This window comes from Canis lupus, chromosome 24 (genome assembly GCF_011100685.1).
Source record: "Canis lupus familiaris isolate Mischka breed German Shepherd chromosome 24, alternate assembly UU_Cfam_GSD_1.0, whole genome shotgun sequence".
NCBI classification, from domain to species: Eukaryota; Metazoa; Chordata; class Mammalia; order Carnivora; family Canidae; genus Canis; species Canis lupus.
The window spans coordinates 40,926,605-40,941,243 of record NC_049245.1 but is presented as its reverse complement, the minus strand read 5'-3'; the positions used below and the strand labels follow the sequence as shown (position 1 = coordinate 40,941,243).

At 38.1% G+C, this 14,639-nt stretch overlaps 1 protein-coding gene across 1 annotated transcript in view; it reads right to left on the bottom strand.

The window, feature by feature from the left end:
• Nucleotides 1-10,983, bottom strand: part of DOK5 (docking protein 5) — a 100,999-nt gene extending 90,016 nt beyond the window's left edge. Inside the window, exon 1 of the mRNA XM_038573002.1 lies at nt 10,954-10,983. Within this exon, the coding sequence (XP_038428930.1) occupies nt 10,954-10,983 (30 nt within the window). The remainder of the gene's footprint in view (nt 1-10,953) is intronic.
• Nucleotides 10,984-14,639: the final 3,656 nt, after the last annotated feature.

The following is a 14,639-nucleotide window of genomic DNA, read 5'->3' as shown; positions in this document are numbered from 1 at the left end:
GCCTTCCTTGAGCTTCAGCCTGTCACTATGAGAGGACTGTTCCCTACCCTCCTGGATCTCTAAATGTACAGACAGATGGATTTCAGCTGAGTGAAATTAATCCAGCTGTGCTCAGGACACCCACGGCCAACCCACGCCCCTCATGTAACAAGGGCAGGAGATAAAAGATGTGTCGCTATAGGCTGCTAAGATTTTGGAACTGTTGTCACAGCAGACGTTGGTTAAGACACCCTCTGTTCAGTGTTCTTCTGGCCAGGAATTCCCATGGAGATTTTCTCTCAAATCTCACCGTAGAGTAACATTGCTTTTTGTACAAAGGAGACCAGATTTCCTAGCCAAACACATCATAATCAACTAGGACACCGGTTATCAACTTAAGTAGTCAAATCAGTTGCTTTTTAAAATCTTTCAGAAGAAAAGAAAGTATTTGTTAATTTAAGAAAAGACACTCTGAACTAAACTCATCTTTCCTACTTGGACCTTAAAGTGTTGAAGAGTACTCAGCTTTTTAAAAAAAAACACTTGCTTTTGTGCGGGTACATACGGCACCCTGGTTTATAACTTGGGCTACTGCTCAGTGCAGTTCTGCTTGAGACGCTCAGAGCAGGAATTCATGTATTAGGACCTGCGGATCAGACACACACAGTCAAGGACAGAAATCCTGAGAAGATAGCCCAGTGCATCTTTATGTGCACACACTCCTGTGTAACCCACCGCACATACCGGGTCAGAAAAAAAAAAACATTTTAGTCACTACCACCACTCCCCAGGTCAGTGCTGCCCACAAGTAAGATCACTACTCTGATCTTCATCACGGTTGGCTAGTTCCTTTTTTTTTTTTTTTTTGGTAGTTCTTTTAAAAACTTTATATAGATGGAATAATATTACATATTTTTCGGTGTCCAGATTCTTTTACCCAACCTCATGTCTGTGAGATTTTTTCCATGTTGTCTTCTATATAAGAAGTTTTGGTTTCTATATGATATTCCATTGTATGAATGACCTTTTTGTTTTTAAACATTTGGTTGGCTTTCATTTTAGATGTAGCTCTTATAGAAATATGTGATTTTGGGATACCTGGGTGGCTCAGCAGTTAAGCGTCTGTCTTTGGCTCAGGATGTGATCCCAGGGTCCTGGGATCGAGTCCTACATTGGGCTCCCTATGAAGAGTCTGCTTCTCCCTCTGCCTGTGTCTCTGCCTCTCTCTCTCTGTATCTCTCTCATGAATAAATAAGTAAAATCTTCAAAAAAAAGAAATACGTGATTTTAAGAAACATATAGTTGGAATATTCCATTTTTATTTAATCTTATCCATTGTCTCTTGGTATAGGTGTTAAATCAATGTAAATTAATTCTTACAATTGACATTTTGGGAATTAGTTCAGTCCTCTTCTACTCTTTTATTTTTTAAAGATTTTCTGTTATTTATTTATTTATTTATTTATTTATTTATTTATTTATTTATTTATTTATTTATTTATTTATTTAGCATGAGTAGGGGGCAGGGGCAGAGGGAAAAGGAGAGCATCTCAAGCTGATTCCGGACTGAGTGTGGAGCCCAATGAAATCAAGGCTTGATTTCACACCCGTGAGGTGAAATCACCTCACACCTGAGCCCAAATCAAGAGCGGGATGCTTAACTGACTGAGCCTCCCAGGAGCTCCAGCCCTTTTTTATTCTTTCTAATCCCCTTATGCTTTGTTTTTTTAAAACAAACGTTTTGTCTTTGCCCTTTGCTTTTTGCTCAGGGAATTTTGCGTTATCATTCTCTTTTCCAAAATAATACTGTGAAGATTTTCAAGACAGAGAAGCTGAAAGAATAAGACATTGGGCTCTGTCACCTGGAATCCACAATTATCAACATTTTGCCACCTGTATTTAGTTTGCTTCACCTCTCTTTACATTTAAATATGTGGGAGTGCAAGTGTGTGCGTGTGTACATGCACACTTGTGTACACATTTGGTTTGGTTTGAAGTATTTGAAAGTAAATTACAGACAGAAACACACATTAACCCTACAACTTTGCAAACCAATTTTAAAAATAGCAGGGTTCACTCACATCACATCAGTGCCATTTTTACAACTAAGAAAATGGGCAACAGTTCCTTGTATTATCTAATTTCCAGTCATCTTCAAAGTTCCTTAGAAGTCCCCAAAATGTCTTTTTAGAACTGTGCCCACATCCCTCCACCACCACCCAGTCTAGGACCCAACAAAGACTAAGGCATTGCATTTCTTCTTCTGAGTGTCTTTCCATTTGGAAGAGTCCTCACATTTTACAAATGATACTATCATTTTGAAAAGATGATGTCCGTTTTCTTGTAGAATATTCCATTTCTAGATCTGTTTATTTTTCCATGATGATCTTAATTTTTCTACCCCTTGTATGTCTTCTGAAATGGAAGCTACACTTAAAGGGTGAATGAGATTCAGAAACAAATACTCCGGAAGACATGCTGTGGGCTTTCCACTGCATCATATACATAATGTCAGAATGCCCCTCTTTTAGTGAGGTGCAGTTTGATCACTTGGGGGTAGCCACCATTTCTATCATAAAATAGCAATTTTTGGATTTGTATTTAAGCTGGGTGACACTTTGGCATCCTGTGAATATCCGGTTCCTTCAACTACTTCCAGGGAATTATCTTAGCATCCACTGAAGACTCTTACCTGCAACAAAATGCTATGCATTTATCGTGATGACCACATGATGTATAGAATTGCCGAATCATCATATATAAGCTACTATAACACTGTATGTTAATTATATCTCAATAAAAAATTTTAGAATGCTATTCTTTTTAATCTAATTAGTCTGTCAACCTAAGCCCCTATGTCTACGACTGCCAGAGTCAAGATAAATATTGACAGAGGATGATTTTAGTGTTCCCATCCCCATACTGCTTTTTATTAAAATAACCTGGAAGCACCACAAATACTAATAGAATTGCTATTACTAGTCACCTATTATTTCAAAATTGTGTAACTACTGCATTTGATCAGGTGAGCAAGTTCATTGATCCAGAATTTACTCTGTATGTTTAGCGGCTAGAAGTGCCTGCCACACACCCCTTATGGTATATGCACTTGGGTGCCCTGATCCTCACTCTTCCACCGAAATGTGCCAATAGGTGAGCTGCTGTACACAATCGGGTAGCTTACGTGGGAAGAGACTATGCCATTTGTGACTTGACACCATCATCAGTCTCTTCCCAGGTCTTTCTGCGGGGACAACTAGCTAACTGTTAGCACCACTGCAAGTCCTCACTGTAGTTAGTTAGGATTGAGGAAACCCACGTAGAGGTGAATGTGGGGGTCCATGGAGGTCATGCTTCCCAAGCCTGGTGAGAAGGGACATGGGTGATTCTTTGCTTCTCAAGCCTCTATTGGCACTTGCGTGCCATCTTATCGGGACTTCAATCTGCCTGCAACGAGGCAACCTTCCTTCATCAGAGACTCAAGGCAGATGGTGAAGGCGGTCCACCTCGCCCTTCCTGGACCAGCACAGGAAATGACAGAAGGCTACCTTGTTGGTGGTGTGCTTTTTGGCTCCTGCATGTGATTATGTTGGATGGCGTGGCCTGAAAATCAATCTGAACAACTTCGATTGACTTTTCTCAAGATATATTCCAACCATGTGTTGTCCTCCCCCAGATTCCAAATTCCTCTAAGAGAAACAGATTTTTTTCCGTAGCTGGAAGAAATACAGTTGCGCACTGAATTATCCATGTAGTCCTGCATCATCCTAATGGACAGTTCTTTGGAGCTTTCAGACTGTTGCTCTACACCTTTCTACAAATATGGTCTATGTAGTGCTAGACGGTCATTATACTGAATGGTCACAACTCTCCTGAAATAAAGGCAATGCCCAATTTATTGTTTTCCTGAGCCTAAAAGCCCAATTGAAGATCATTTCATTTATATGGACTTTTACTTTTCAAATCCCTTTAAGCAGGACCACATGGCACTTGCTCTTCTTTGCCTAGAAACACTCTTCCTGTAGATACCTCCATGGCTCATTTCCACCCCCATCTCCTGCTACTCACCTCATCTCAATAACACCATTCTGATTCGTCTATCTGAAATTGCAAACTCTCATTCCATACTTCCTATCCCTTTTCTCTACTTTAATTTCTTCCTTAGCATTTATCAGTTGCACCAACATACTATAGATTTTACTTGTATACTTCCTTTATATCTGTCTCTTCCCCATTCAAGTAAGGGCAGAGCCACACAGGTGGAGTGGATGAGAATGGCCCGTGGAGCTGAGCTGCCAGCAGCTGGCTTGCCCCTACACTGCAGTCTTAACCACAGGAAGGATGGGAGCATGGCATGAGGGTGAAGGTAAAAGTCTGGGGAGGTCAGCAGACAACCAGGTGGTAAGTGACTCCACCTTCAGACCAGGAGGAAGAAGACAAGGAGGCACCTGAGAGCTTCCCGACCCCTATGCAATTCCTGGTTTTTAGTTTTCTGAAACTCAAAAACACAAAGTACTATGTAATGCCACCAAAGGAAAGAAATATTCAACACTCCCCTAAATTTCTGATAAATCTTTAAGTATGCCACCCAATTAGGAACTACCCCCCCCCCAAAAAAAAGACTGCCAAATTAACTTGGCTCTTTAAAGCCATGCTCCAGATGTGTTATTCATCATAAATGATAGCGTTCATTGAAATAAATGCTTAACAGCCAGCAATTAACAAAGTGGGCACACTTTAAAAAGTTTAATTTGCTACCTATATAGTTTTGCATTAACAACTTGGAAAACAATTACAAATTGCACAATTCAATTTTCCAAATGGGCTATTTTGTAACCAGATGAAGAAACTGTTGAAATTTCTTCTGGTGTTTCAAGGGAAGATTAATACAATCAGGTTTTTAAAAACGTACATATATTCCCTTGAGGAATTGGTATATTCCTGTCAGAATTATGCAATTAGCCAGCATTATGTGGGAATATTAAGCATGTTTCTGGTGTGCTGCAAAGTCAAAAGCCATTTAGGAAAACAAGGATTTGATTTCCAATTTTCTCCTTCTTTTGCTGAAGGTAATTTACAGATGATGATTTATTTATGTTTACAGAGTAAAAACAAGACCACTACCTAAAAGGCAATTTTCTGCCTTGCTTTTGTAGGCTGTATCCTAATTATTTTTCCCCTTGTGGGACTGAATGAATTAAGTAAGCAATTCACTTTGTATATGCAAATGGCAAAGCTCTGTGGAAGCTTCAAATTGCTTCATTCTCAAAAAATAAATAAATAAATAAATAATTTAAGGCCATTATCTTACTGAAAATGAAGAGGCATAAGCCCCTTTAACGTCTATGGATTGTCTTTGAAAATAAAACAACATGGAAACAATCCATTTCTGGGTCCCTAATGTTTTCTCAAGTATTAATAAAATAACTATTATTATTATTGTGGTTATGACATTATTATCTGTTGAAAATGTTCAAAGTAGTCTAAAAATACCTTCATAAACATTTCTGTTAAACATTTCCAAAAAAAATTCTTATGACATGTTCCAAACCTTTTAACTTTTTTTAATATTGTCTTTCCTAAAAAAGCACCAGTAGTTTGAAGTTACAGTGCCAGGAAGCAGGGACAGGCACATAAGAAGCGACATGCTCAGTTCTGTTCAAAAGTCACCACCCCAGACATCTCTGCCCACTAGCTGCCCCTCAGGATCCTGAACGTGACAGTTTAAGCAAATGTTGTATAAAAGATTTCTTAAGAAAGAACCAGTCTAGACAGTTATATCCCAGTCCCCATATAGATGGTTTCATTCTTTCCAAAAATACCTACATGCCCTTGGTCACTTAAAATAAATTGGGCTAGTGCCTGTCTGAGTTTTAAATTTGGATTGTCTCCCCAAAGAAAGGATCTTTATTTGTCCACGTGAAATAACTGAAATAATCCAATTGTTGCGTCTTCCTTAAAAATAAAAAGCTACACACACCAAAAAAAGGTGCTTACACTGAAAAGTCAGAATGTGAAATTTATAGAGAGAATGGACTTTGGAGTGAAGGGCACTTTCCTACACTGTCAGTGGGTATGTAGCTTCATATAACCTATCTGGAGACAAGTTGGCAGTAACTATAAACATTTTAGAAGTGCAAGTTGTTATCTGAAAATACCACTTCTAAGACCTTTCTTCCAAAAAGATTAGCATGAGTGCATAAAGATAGATGTACACGTTTTCCATCATGATAGAATCTGTAATAGCAAAAAATTGGAGACCATTTCATCCACTAATTTGGGTATTTTTAAACAGATTTGGGTCTATCAATATTAAAGCATACTCTTGAGCTATTAAATTAATGAGGTGTAACCACTAATTACTGACTTGGAAGTAGAGTCAAAATGTGAGGGAAAGGAGACTAGTGTAATTAACGTAACCATTTAGTTTCTCTCATATACCAGAATATTCTGAATGGGAAACGAACTCCTACCAAAAGGTATGCAAGGGCTGGAGGCTCACTGAGAGTGAATGTCCTGGGGAAATCTGTATTTTCAGTCTCCTGAAACACAGTATGTATGGCATATAATGAATTATTCCATTTTTTGCTTTAGAAGTATCATCTGGGGATGTCTGGGTGGCTCAGAGGCTAAGCATTTGCCTTCTGCTCGGGGCATGATCCTGGGGTCCTGGGACTCTCTGCACTGGGCTCCCTGCAGGGAGACTGCTTCTCCCTCTGCCTATGTCACTGCCTCTCTCTCTCTTTCTCATGAATAAATAAATAAAATCTTAAAAAAAAAATCACCTGTGTATGTGTGAGAATATGCTTCTGTCTGTATAGGTAGAGAGAAAAGAGTCTAAAAAGTACACATTCTAGTAGTATTTTTTTCTGAGGACTGAGGCTAGGGTTTAATAGGATTATTTTCTTTTATTTTACTCCATACACTTCAGAATTGTTTAAATTTGTTACTATGTGGGATCCCTGGGTGGCTCAGCGGTTTAGCGCCTGCCTTCCGCCCAGGGCATGATCCTTTAGACCCGGATCAAGTCCCGCGTCCGGCTCCCTGCATGGGGCCTGCTTCTCCCTCTGCCTGTGTCTCTGCCTCTCTCTCTCTCTGTATCTCTCATGAATAAATAAATAAAATCTTAAAAAAAAATGTTACTATGTGATGTTTATAATTTTAAAAAAGAGAAAAATAAAAGGAAGAAATCTGCCAAAAAATTTTAGATGAAGGAAGTGGATCTTCATCCTTTGTTAACATATTTCCTTCACTAGCGACTCACTTGACCAACATTTGGTGATTTCTTCCTAAAACCTAAAAACCATTTGACTAAGTTTTCACCAACTTGAGAAAATCCATTTTTTTCTCTTGACATCATTTGCAGAGAGCTTTTTAAGCGCTTGAATTCTAGTTGAGTGTTCCCACCTAGATCAAGTCCTAAAGATACATGCTTTTAAGGAATTCATATATGCATGAGGATAAAAAGTATTTACAATCAATGAACTTTGTAGCTAATTTTCGGTCTTCTTATTTTGGTAGGTGTTTATGTTTCTTAACAATATAACTAAGTCAAACAAACAGATGGTGATAGAGTAAGCAGATTTAAATTTTCATAGACCCTCAAAAACTATGGATTCTTTCCAAAATGTAAGGATAACTAATCATTTCAAATGATAAGTCAAATAACTGTGGGATAAGAAAAAAAGCCATTTAAACTATATTATTGTTTTATCAGGTCATAAGTCAAAAATGGTTTGCACATGTTAACTATTTAAAACAAAAGGGCTCTGAACCTAATGCAAGTTAAATGAAAGAATCAGGCATAAAATTAATGAAACATGTGCAGGGTATGAAGGCTGAACATTACAAAATACTGATGAAAGATATTTTAAAAGATTCAAACAAGTGGAGTGACATACCATGTTCATGAAGTGAGAGACTTGACATAAAAAAGATGTCAGTTCTCCCACAATTTGATGTGTAAGTTTAATATAATTCTTCTCAAAATCCTAACATGGGTTTTCTGTAGATATAGGCCAGCTCCACTTAAAATTTATGAAAAGACATGAGAATAGCTACAACAGTCTTGGAAGAGACTAAGTGGAAGCATCATTTTATCCAATATTAAAGATTATTACGTAGCTACAGTAATCAAGAGGGTATGATATTAGCAGAGAGATAAATACATGGCTCAACGGGAAAGAATAGAGAACCCAGGAATAGAGTCATGCTAATATGCTCAAATGATTTTTGACAAATGTGCAAAAGAAATTCAATGCAAAAAGAATAACTTTTTTTTTTTTAAACAAATGGTTTTGGAGCAACTGGAAATCCATAGGTAAAAAGAACGAAACTCAACCTACCTCTGACACCTCATACAAAAACTAAACTCAAAAAGACTCATGGAGTTAAACATGTAACATAAGTTGATAAGATGTTTGGGGAAGAACAAATAAACAAACAAATGGAGAAAATGTTTAGCATCTAAAGCTAGGCAAAGGGTTTTTACATTTGATACCAAAAGCATATTCCATAAAAGTAAAAATTCAAATATTGGACATCATCCAAATTAAAACTTTTGCTCTGCAAAAATCCCTATTAAGAGGATGAAAAGACAAGCTGTGGAATGGGAGAAATTATTTGCAACCACATATATGATGAAGGAATATATCTAGACTATATTAAAAAAATAAAAACAAATAAATAAAATAAAAAACTTCCAAAACTCAGTAGCTAAAAATTGGTGAAACACATGGAAAGATATTTCATAGAAAAAAAATATACAGATGGCAAGTTAACTGTACAAAAATATGTTCAACATCATTAGCCATTAGAGAATACAAATTAAAGCCAACATGCGATACTACTATCAGAATGACTAAAATAAAAAATTGTGACAACACCAAATGCTGATGAAGATGCAGAAAAACTGGATCACTCATATGTTGCTGGTGAGAATGTAACATGCTACAGCTACTCTGTAACAACGTTTGGCAGTTTCTTATAAACCTAAAGACGCAGCCCCATGTGATCTAGCAATTGCACCTCTTGGGAATTTATCCCAGAGAAATAAAAGCTTTATTTGTAATAAACAAAAACTAGAAACCCAGATGTTCTTCAGTGGGTGAATATAAACAACCTGTAGTGATCCATACTAAGGAATATTGCTTAGCAATAAAAAAGGGCTATTGATAAACACAAAACTTGGATCAATCTCAAAGAAATTATGGTAAGTGAAAAAAAGCCAAACTCAGAAGGTTATGTACTGCATGATTCTTGAAAAGAAACATCTATAAAAAACATATTAATGCCTGCTGGGGTCAGGACCTGGGAGATGTAATTACAAAAGGAAACACATGGGATCTTTTTGCTGATGGAATCATTCTGTATCTTAACTAAGGTGGTGGGTACAGACGCCCACAGGTGATAAAATTGCACAGAAATAAATACACGTGAGTACAAGTTTGACTATTTGACTATTTATTGACAAATTTGACTATTATTTGCCTATAACTAGGCAAATCTGAATGAAATCAGTGGATTGTACTAATGTCAGTATCCTGGCTGGGATTATTGTATTACAGATTTGCAAAATGTTCCCAATGTGGAAAACTGGATAAAAGATACACATTTTTTTCTCTGTAATTTCTTACCACTGCATATATATGTCTATAATTATCTCAAAATAAGATGAAACACTGAAGAATGTAAACAAATAGTTTTAAAATGTGTTCCTCGGAATATCTCTATGAGTCTCTGGCAACGTGAGGACAAGTAGGGAAAGGATAAACGTCCAGATCTCTCTTCTCCACTCCAACCTCCATTTCTGCTCCTGAATTTCCTCATCTGTAAAATGGGAATAATACTGTCTGTGTTGTGTAACTGCTGTGGAATTTAACTAACATATCAGAAGTATTTTGTTCAGTGCCTTTTGGGACAAAGTAAGCCCTCCATAAATATCAACTATTACAATGATCAAAGGAAAATCTCTAGCTGAAATGGTATTGTCCAAAAGCACATGTATTTTTTTTAAAAATTATGTATAATTTATCCCAAAGGGCTTACAAAGTATAAAGTGCCATTTACATTATTTAAAAAAAAAAAACCTCGTGAGGCCAGTCTCACTATCTTTTTTCCCAATTTGTAGTTTAGGAACTTAAGACACAATTTAAATGTGGTGAACAGACTTTTTGTCCCAAAACCCATGGGGGTACTACTCTCCCTTCCACCACAAATTCAACCAACATTTAATGAATGCTTATTATATTCCGTATGCTGATAAAGATGCTAAGGGCACAACCCAGAATCCCTGGCCTTCAAGGGCTTACTGTTAACCAATAGTAAACAAGTATAGAAATAAATGAATGACCTACTTTCAATAGTGATAAGTGTTACGAATTTAATAAGAAATGTGATTTAGACTTGCACAGAGGGTCCAAGCAAGGCCTTTTTGAGGCAAAAATATTTGAGTTAATTCTAAAGTAAGAGAAGAAACTATGGGGAAAGGCTTTGCAGACCAAAGTTACAGCAGATGCAAAGGTCCAGAGGCAGAACAAGTTACAGCAAGATGGTGGAGTGGCCTGGGATAGTCTGAGATGTGTGTTGGAACAGAATCACTCAAAGCCTTAATCTGTGGTAATGGCAATGAGTTTAGATACGATACTAAGGGTGATGGGAAGCCTCAAAAAAAGTTTCCTTTAGAGATTATAACCAGCTGGTTTTACAACTCAACAGATGATACATGACCCAATGCCCAGGACATATACCATGGTAAGTATTACAATTTGGATTGACACCACCTTCAACCTTGAATCGAGCACGGTTGTACTACCTGATAAACTTATTTCTTCTCTTTGATTTGGTTGTCTGTGTCCTTCCTCTACTCCTGTAGAGGAGGCATCCAGAATAAATCTGTCTTTACAGTTTCAATGGGTGTTTTTGACTAAAATAGTACTCCGTGACGAATGTGTGTAGCTCTGATGAAAATCTTACCGTAGCTGAGGTGCTGGCGATGTTTTTCATCACGATGCACACATATACACATGCATGCCTAATATAAATAACTGAAAGAAAATGAGATGCTAGGTTCATCACAAATCAAGTATTATGACAGTTGTGTTTGTGGTTTATACATGCTAAAATAGTCCACCTACTAAGTTTAGGGTCGCATGTGGATGCCTGCAAGATTCTCACTTTCTCCTTCTACTCTTGTTCAAGATGTAGCTCAGGGATTAAAAAGAAGGTTGGGTGGGAGAGCCTATGAGCCAGTGCAACCTAGAGAGAGGTTTGGTTTGGTCTATGCTGTTTTAAAAATATACTTAAACATTAGAAATTCTCACCAAAAAAAAAAAAAAAAGTGCATTTCTAGGTTCTCTTGAAAGAGTGGAATGCCCGCAACAGCGGGCTCCAATTTCTACAAGGCAGCAAGAATATGGAGCCGGATAATATGAGAGCAAAGAAAACCTGACGATTTGGAGCAGAGACAAGTAAAGGGTAAAGGCAACAGTACTTTTATCATATGACGCTATTTGTCAAGAAATAGTTCCTAACATGAATGAAGAAAGGTACAGACGCTTAAGTATGTTATTCAATGCTATACATATAATCAGTAGGACAGTTCTTTAAAATAATATAATCACCAACATTCATAAGGAAAAGGAAAGAGTTGGTGAGGGATTGTATAAATGAGCCACATCATTAGCTTCCTAAGATGGGTCAGAGGTTGGTAAAATAAGAGAGATATAAACATATCATTTAGAGTCACAGAAACAACTACCAAGAAAATGAAAGCACATTAAAGAAGGTGATGATTAGGTCTGGGGTGTACGGGTTTCCTAGGGCTGCCATAACAAAGCATCACAAATTGGGCGTCTTAAACAACAGAAAAGTCTTTTCTCTGCAGGTGTAAGCCCAAAATCACGAAGTCAGCAGGGTGGTTCCTACTGAGGCTCTGAGGGAGAATCCGTTGTAGGCTTCTCCCCTAGCTTCTGGCAGTGGCCCACAATCCCTGGCATCCCCTGGTTTGTGGCTGTGGCATTCCACAGCCCCTGTCTTTCCCGTGTGTCTGTGTCTTTTCTTACCAGAACACCAAACCCAGTGACCTCATCCTAGATTGATGATGTCTACAAAAACCCTACTTCCAATGAAGGCTGTATTCACAGGCACCAAATGTTAGGATGTAAACATACATAATTCAGCCCACAATTGGAGGGGAGAGGTAAAGCAAGCAAAAGTTAATTTTTATCATAAGCCCTTCAATATCATTTGATTTTTTTTAACCTAGTGTGTATTTTATATAGATTTTTAAAATTTAAATATCTGTACAGCTGTGACAGAGTTGTCTTTATTAATAGTAGGACAAAAGCAAGCAGTAAGTTCCGATGACCGAGAATTTGGCAAGATTCTCACACAGCTCTTTTTATTCTCCATATATCAAAAGGTGTCTTCACATTTCCACTTTGCGGTACTATTGTAACTAGGCCCACAAATCCTTTCCTGGGCACCCTAAGTGTCCCTGGGATCCAAAGCAGCCACTGTGCCAGACACCATGCTGGGGCCCAAGGACACACAAAGATAAATAAAGTACAGTTTCCACCTTCCAGAAAATCACAATCCAACAGAGAGGATCATAGTGGGATACTCTGTTGTAGCAGAGTTCCATACCTAGAGTTCATTAGACAATGAGGAAAATGTATTCTATTGTTGCCACCAGTTAGGGTAAACTCTATCAGTTGTCTGCTGCACAGGAGAGAAAATCCAAGATTAGGAGGTTCGAATATGATAGAAATTATTCCTCTCGCATGAGAGAAACAGAGATAGTCTAGGGCTGACCTGGTGTTCTGTGGCACTGTAAGACCCAAGGTCTTTTCCATATGGTGGGTCAAAGATGGCTAACACCTATATTCTAATCAGCAAGAAAGAGAAAGAGATTAAGGACATATTACTTTTTCTGCTTACACTCAGGCTAGGATTTATTCATGTGGCCATACTTCACTACACAGAGGTCTTTTCTTTGGGTAGCCTTGTGTTCGGCTAAAAATTAGCCATCCACCATCAAGGAAGAAAGTCTATGATTAAGGGGTCAGCGCCAATCAGACACAATCTGCCACCAGCATAGCATGAAAACAAATCACTAATTTCAATATGACTGGTGCATCCAAGTAGAAGGGGCCCAGAAGACAGGCTAACTTGGAGTAGGTCAGGAAGAGTCACGGGGAGGTAAAGGCATAGTAGAGACTTTGAGGGATCAATTAATGTCTGCCACATGGACCAGGGAAGGATGTCCATGCAAGAGCAAGAGTATGAGCAAACGCAATGATGGACTAGACAGGAGAGAGGATAAGGAAGAGGGTGAATCTAGGACAATTCCTTGGTTTCTGACTTGACAATAGAATGGATACCAGTGCCTTACACTGAGACACAGAACTCCAAAAAGGAACCAGGCTTGGGTAGGAAAGATAGTTAATTCAATTTTGAACATATTTCAGGAGCCTCTGGCACACCAATGCATACTTTTACCTCCTTGAGTACTTAAAACAGGAAAATGTGGTTTGAGTATCACAGTTAACCCCTTCACTCAGGTCATGATCCTGGGGTCCTGGGTTCGAGACCCACATTGGGCTCCCTGCAGGGAGCCTGTTTCTCCCTCTGCCTGTGTCTCTGCCTCACTCTGTGTCTCCCATTAATAAATAAATAAAATCTTAAAGAAAAGAAGCTACTACATACAGTAAGGTTTTGAAAAGATGTATTATAGACAGCCACATAACAAGAGGAAATATTTTAGAAGAGGGAGAAGCTGAGTAAAAAAGAATGAGTCATTAGTACAGAAAACATTAACACACAGAGACACACAAGTAATAAGCTGGTGGAAATTCCAGAGAAATAATTTTTAGGATGTTACCTTACTCTGAGGAACCTGGAATCCTACTTTTGCAGAAACCAAGAACAAAATCTGACAATGGGCTTGGGAGATGGAGAGTGTCCTACTGACTTAGGAAGGACAGAATGACAGAACAAGTAACTCTTTGGCAAAAATAATAATGGTGATTACTCTTTGCAGTGAGAGGGTCTCCCATGTTTCTGATACACTCACAAACACATAACCATTTGATACACAAGTCAATGATATGATTTTGGTGAAGTAAGAATGACCATCCTCAGATGCTCACTGTTGAAAAAAACAAGCCACGTGGACATTTCATAAACAAGGTGACACACATAAGCAGCATATCCAAAACTGTATTCCTTAGAATTAAATTTAATTGTTTCATGGAACATATGATTTAAAAAAAAAAAAAAAAAAAGGCAGCTCAAGGCCCAATCGGTTTTGGAGATGCGGACTCAAAGTTACTCAGGTGTCCTAAACGTAGGCCTCCTCAGAGCCTCTGATAAACTATAGCAGATTATAAATCCCAGGAATGGGTGATATGTTACAGCTCCCAAATTTCTTCGACCACAGAACCCTGGTCCTCCTGGAACTCTCCTCTTCTAGAGTCTCTGACATACATTTTGGGAAACACTCTATTAATGAATCCATTGGAACTGTCCTTCTGGCCCAAAGTGAATTGAACCCTGCAGGCTCAGCTATGTGTGATGATGAAGAAGCCATGATGTGACTTGCCTTGGTGTTACATTCATTAAACAAGGAGACCATTGGACTGATGTGGCTGTAATGCCCT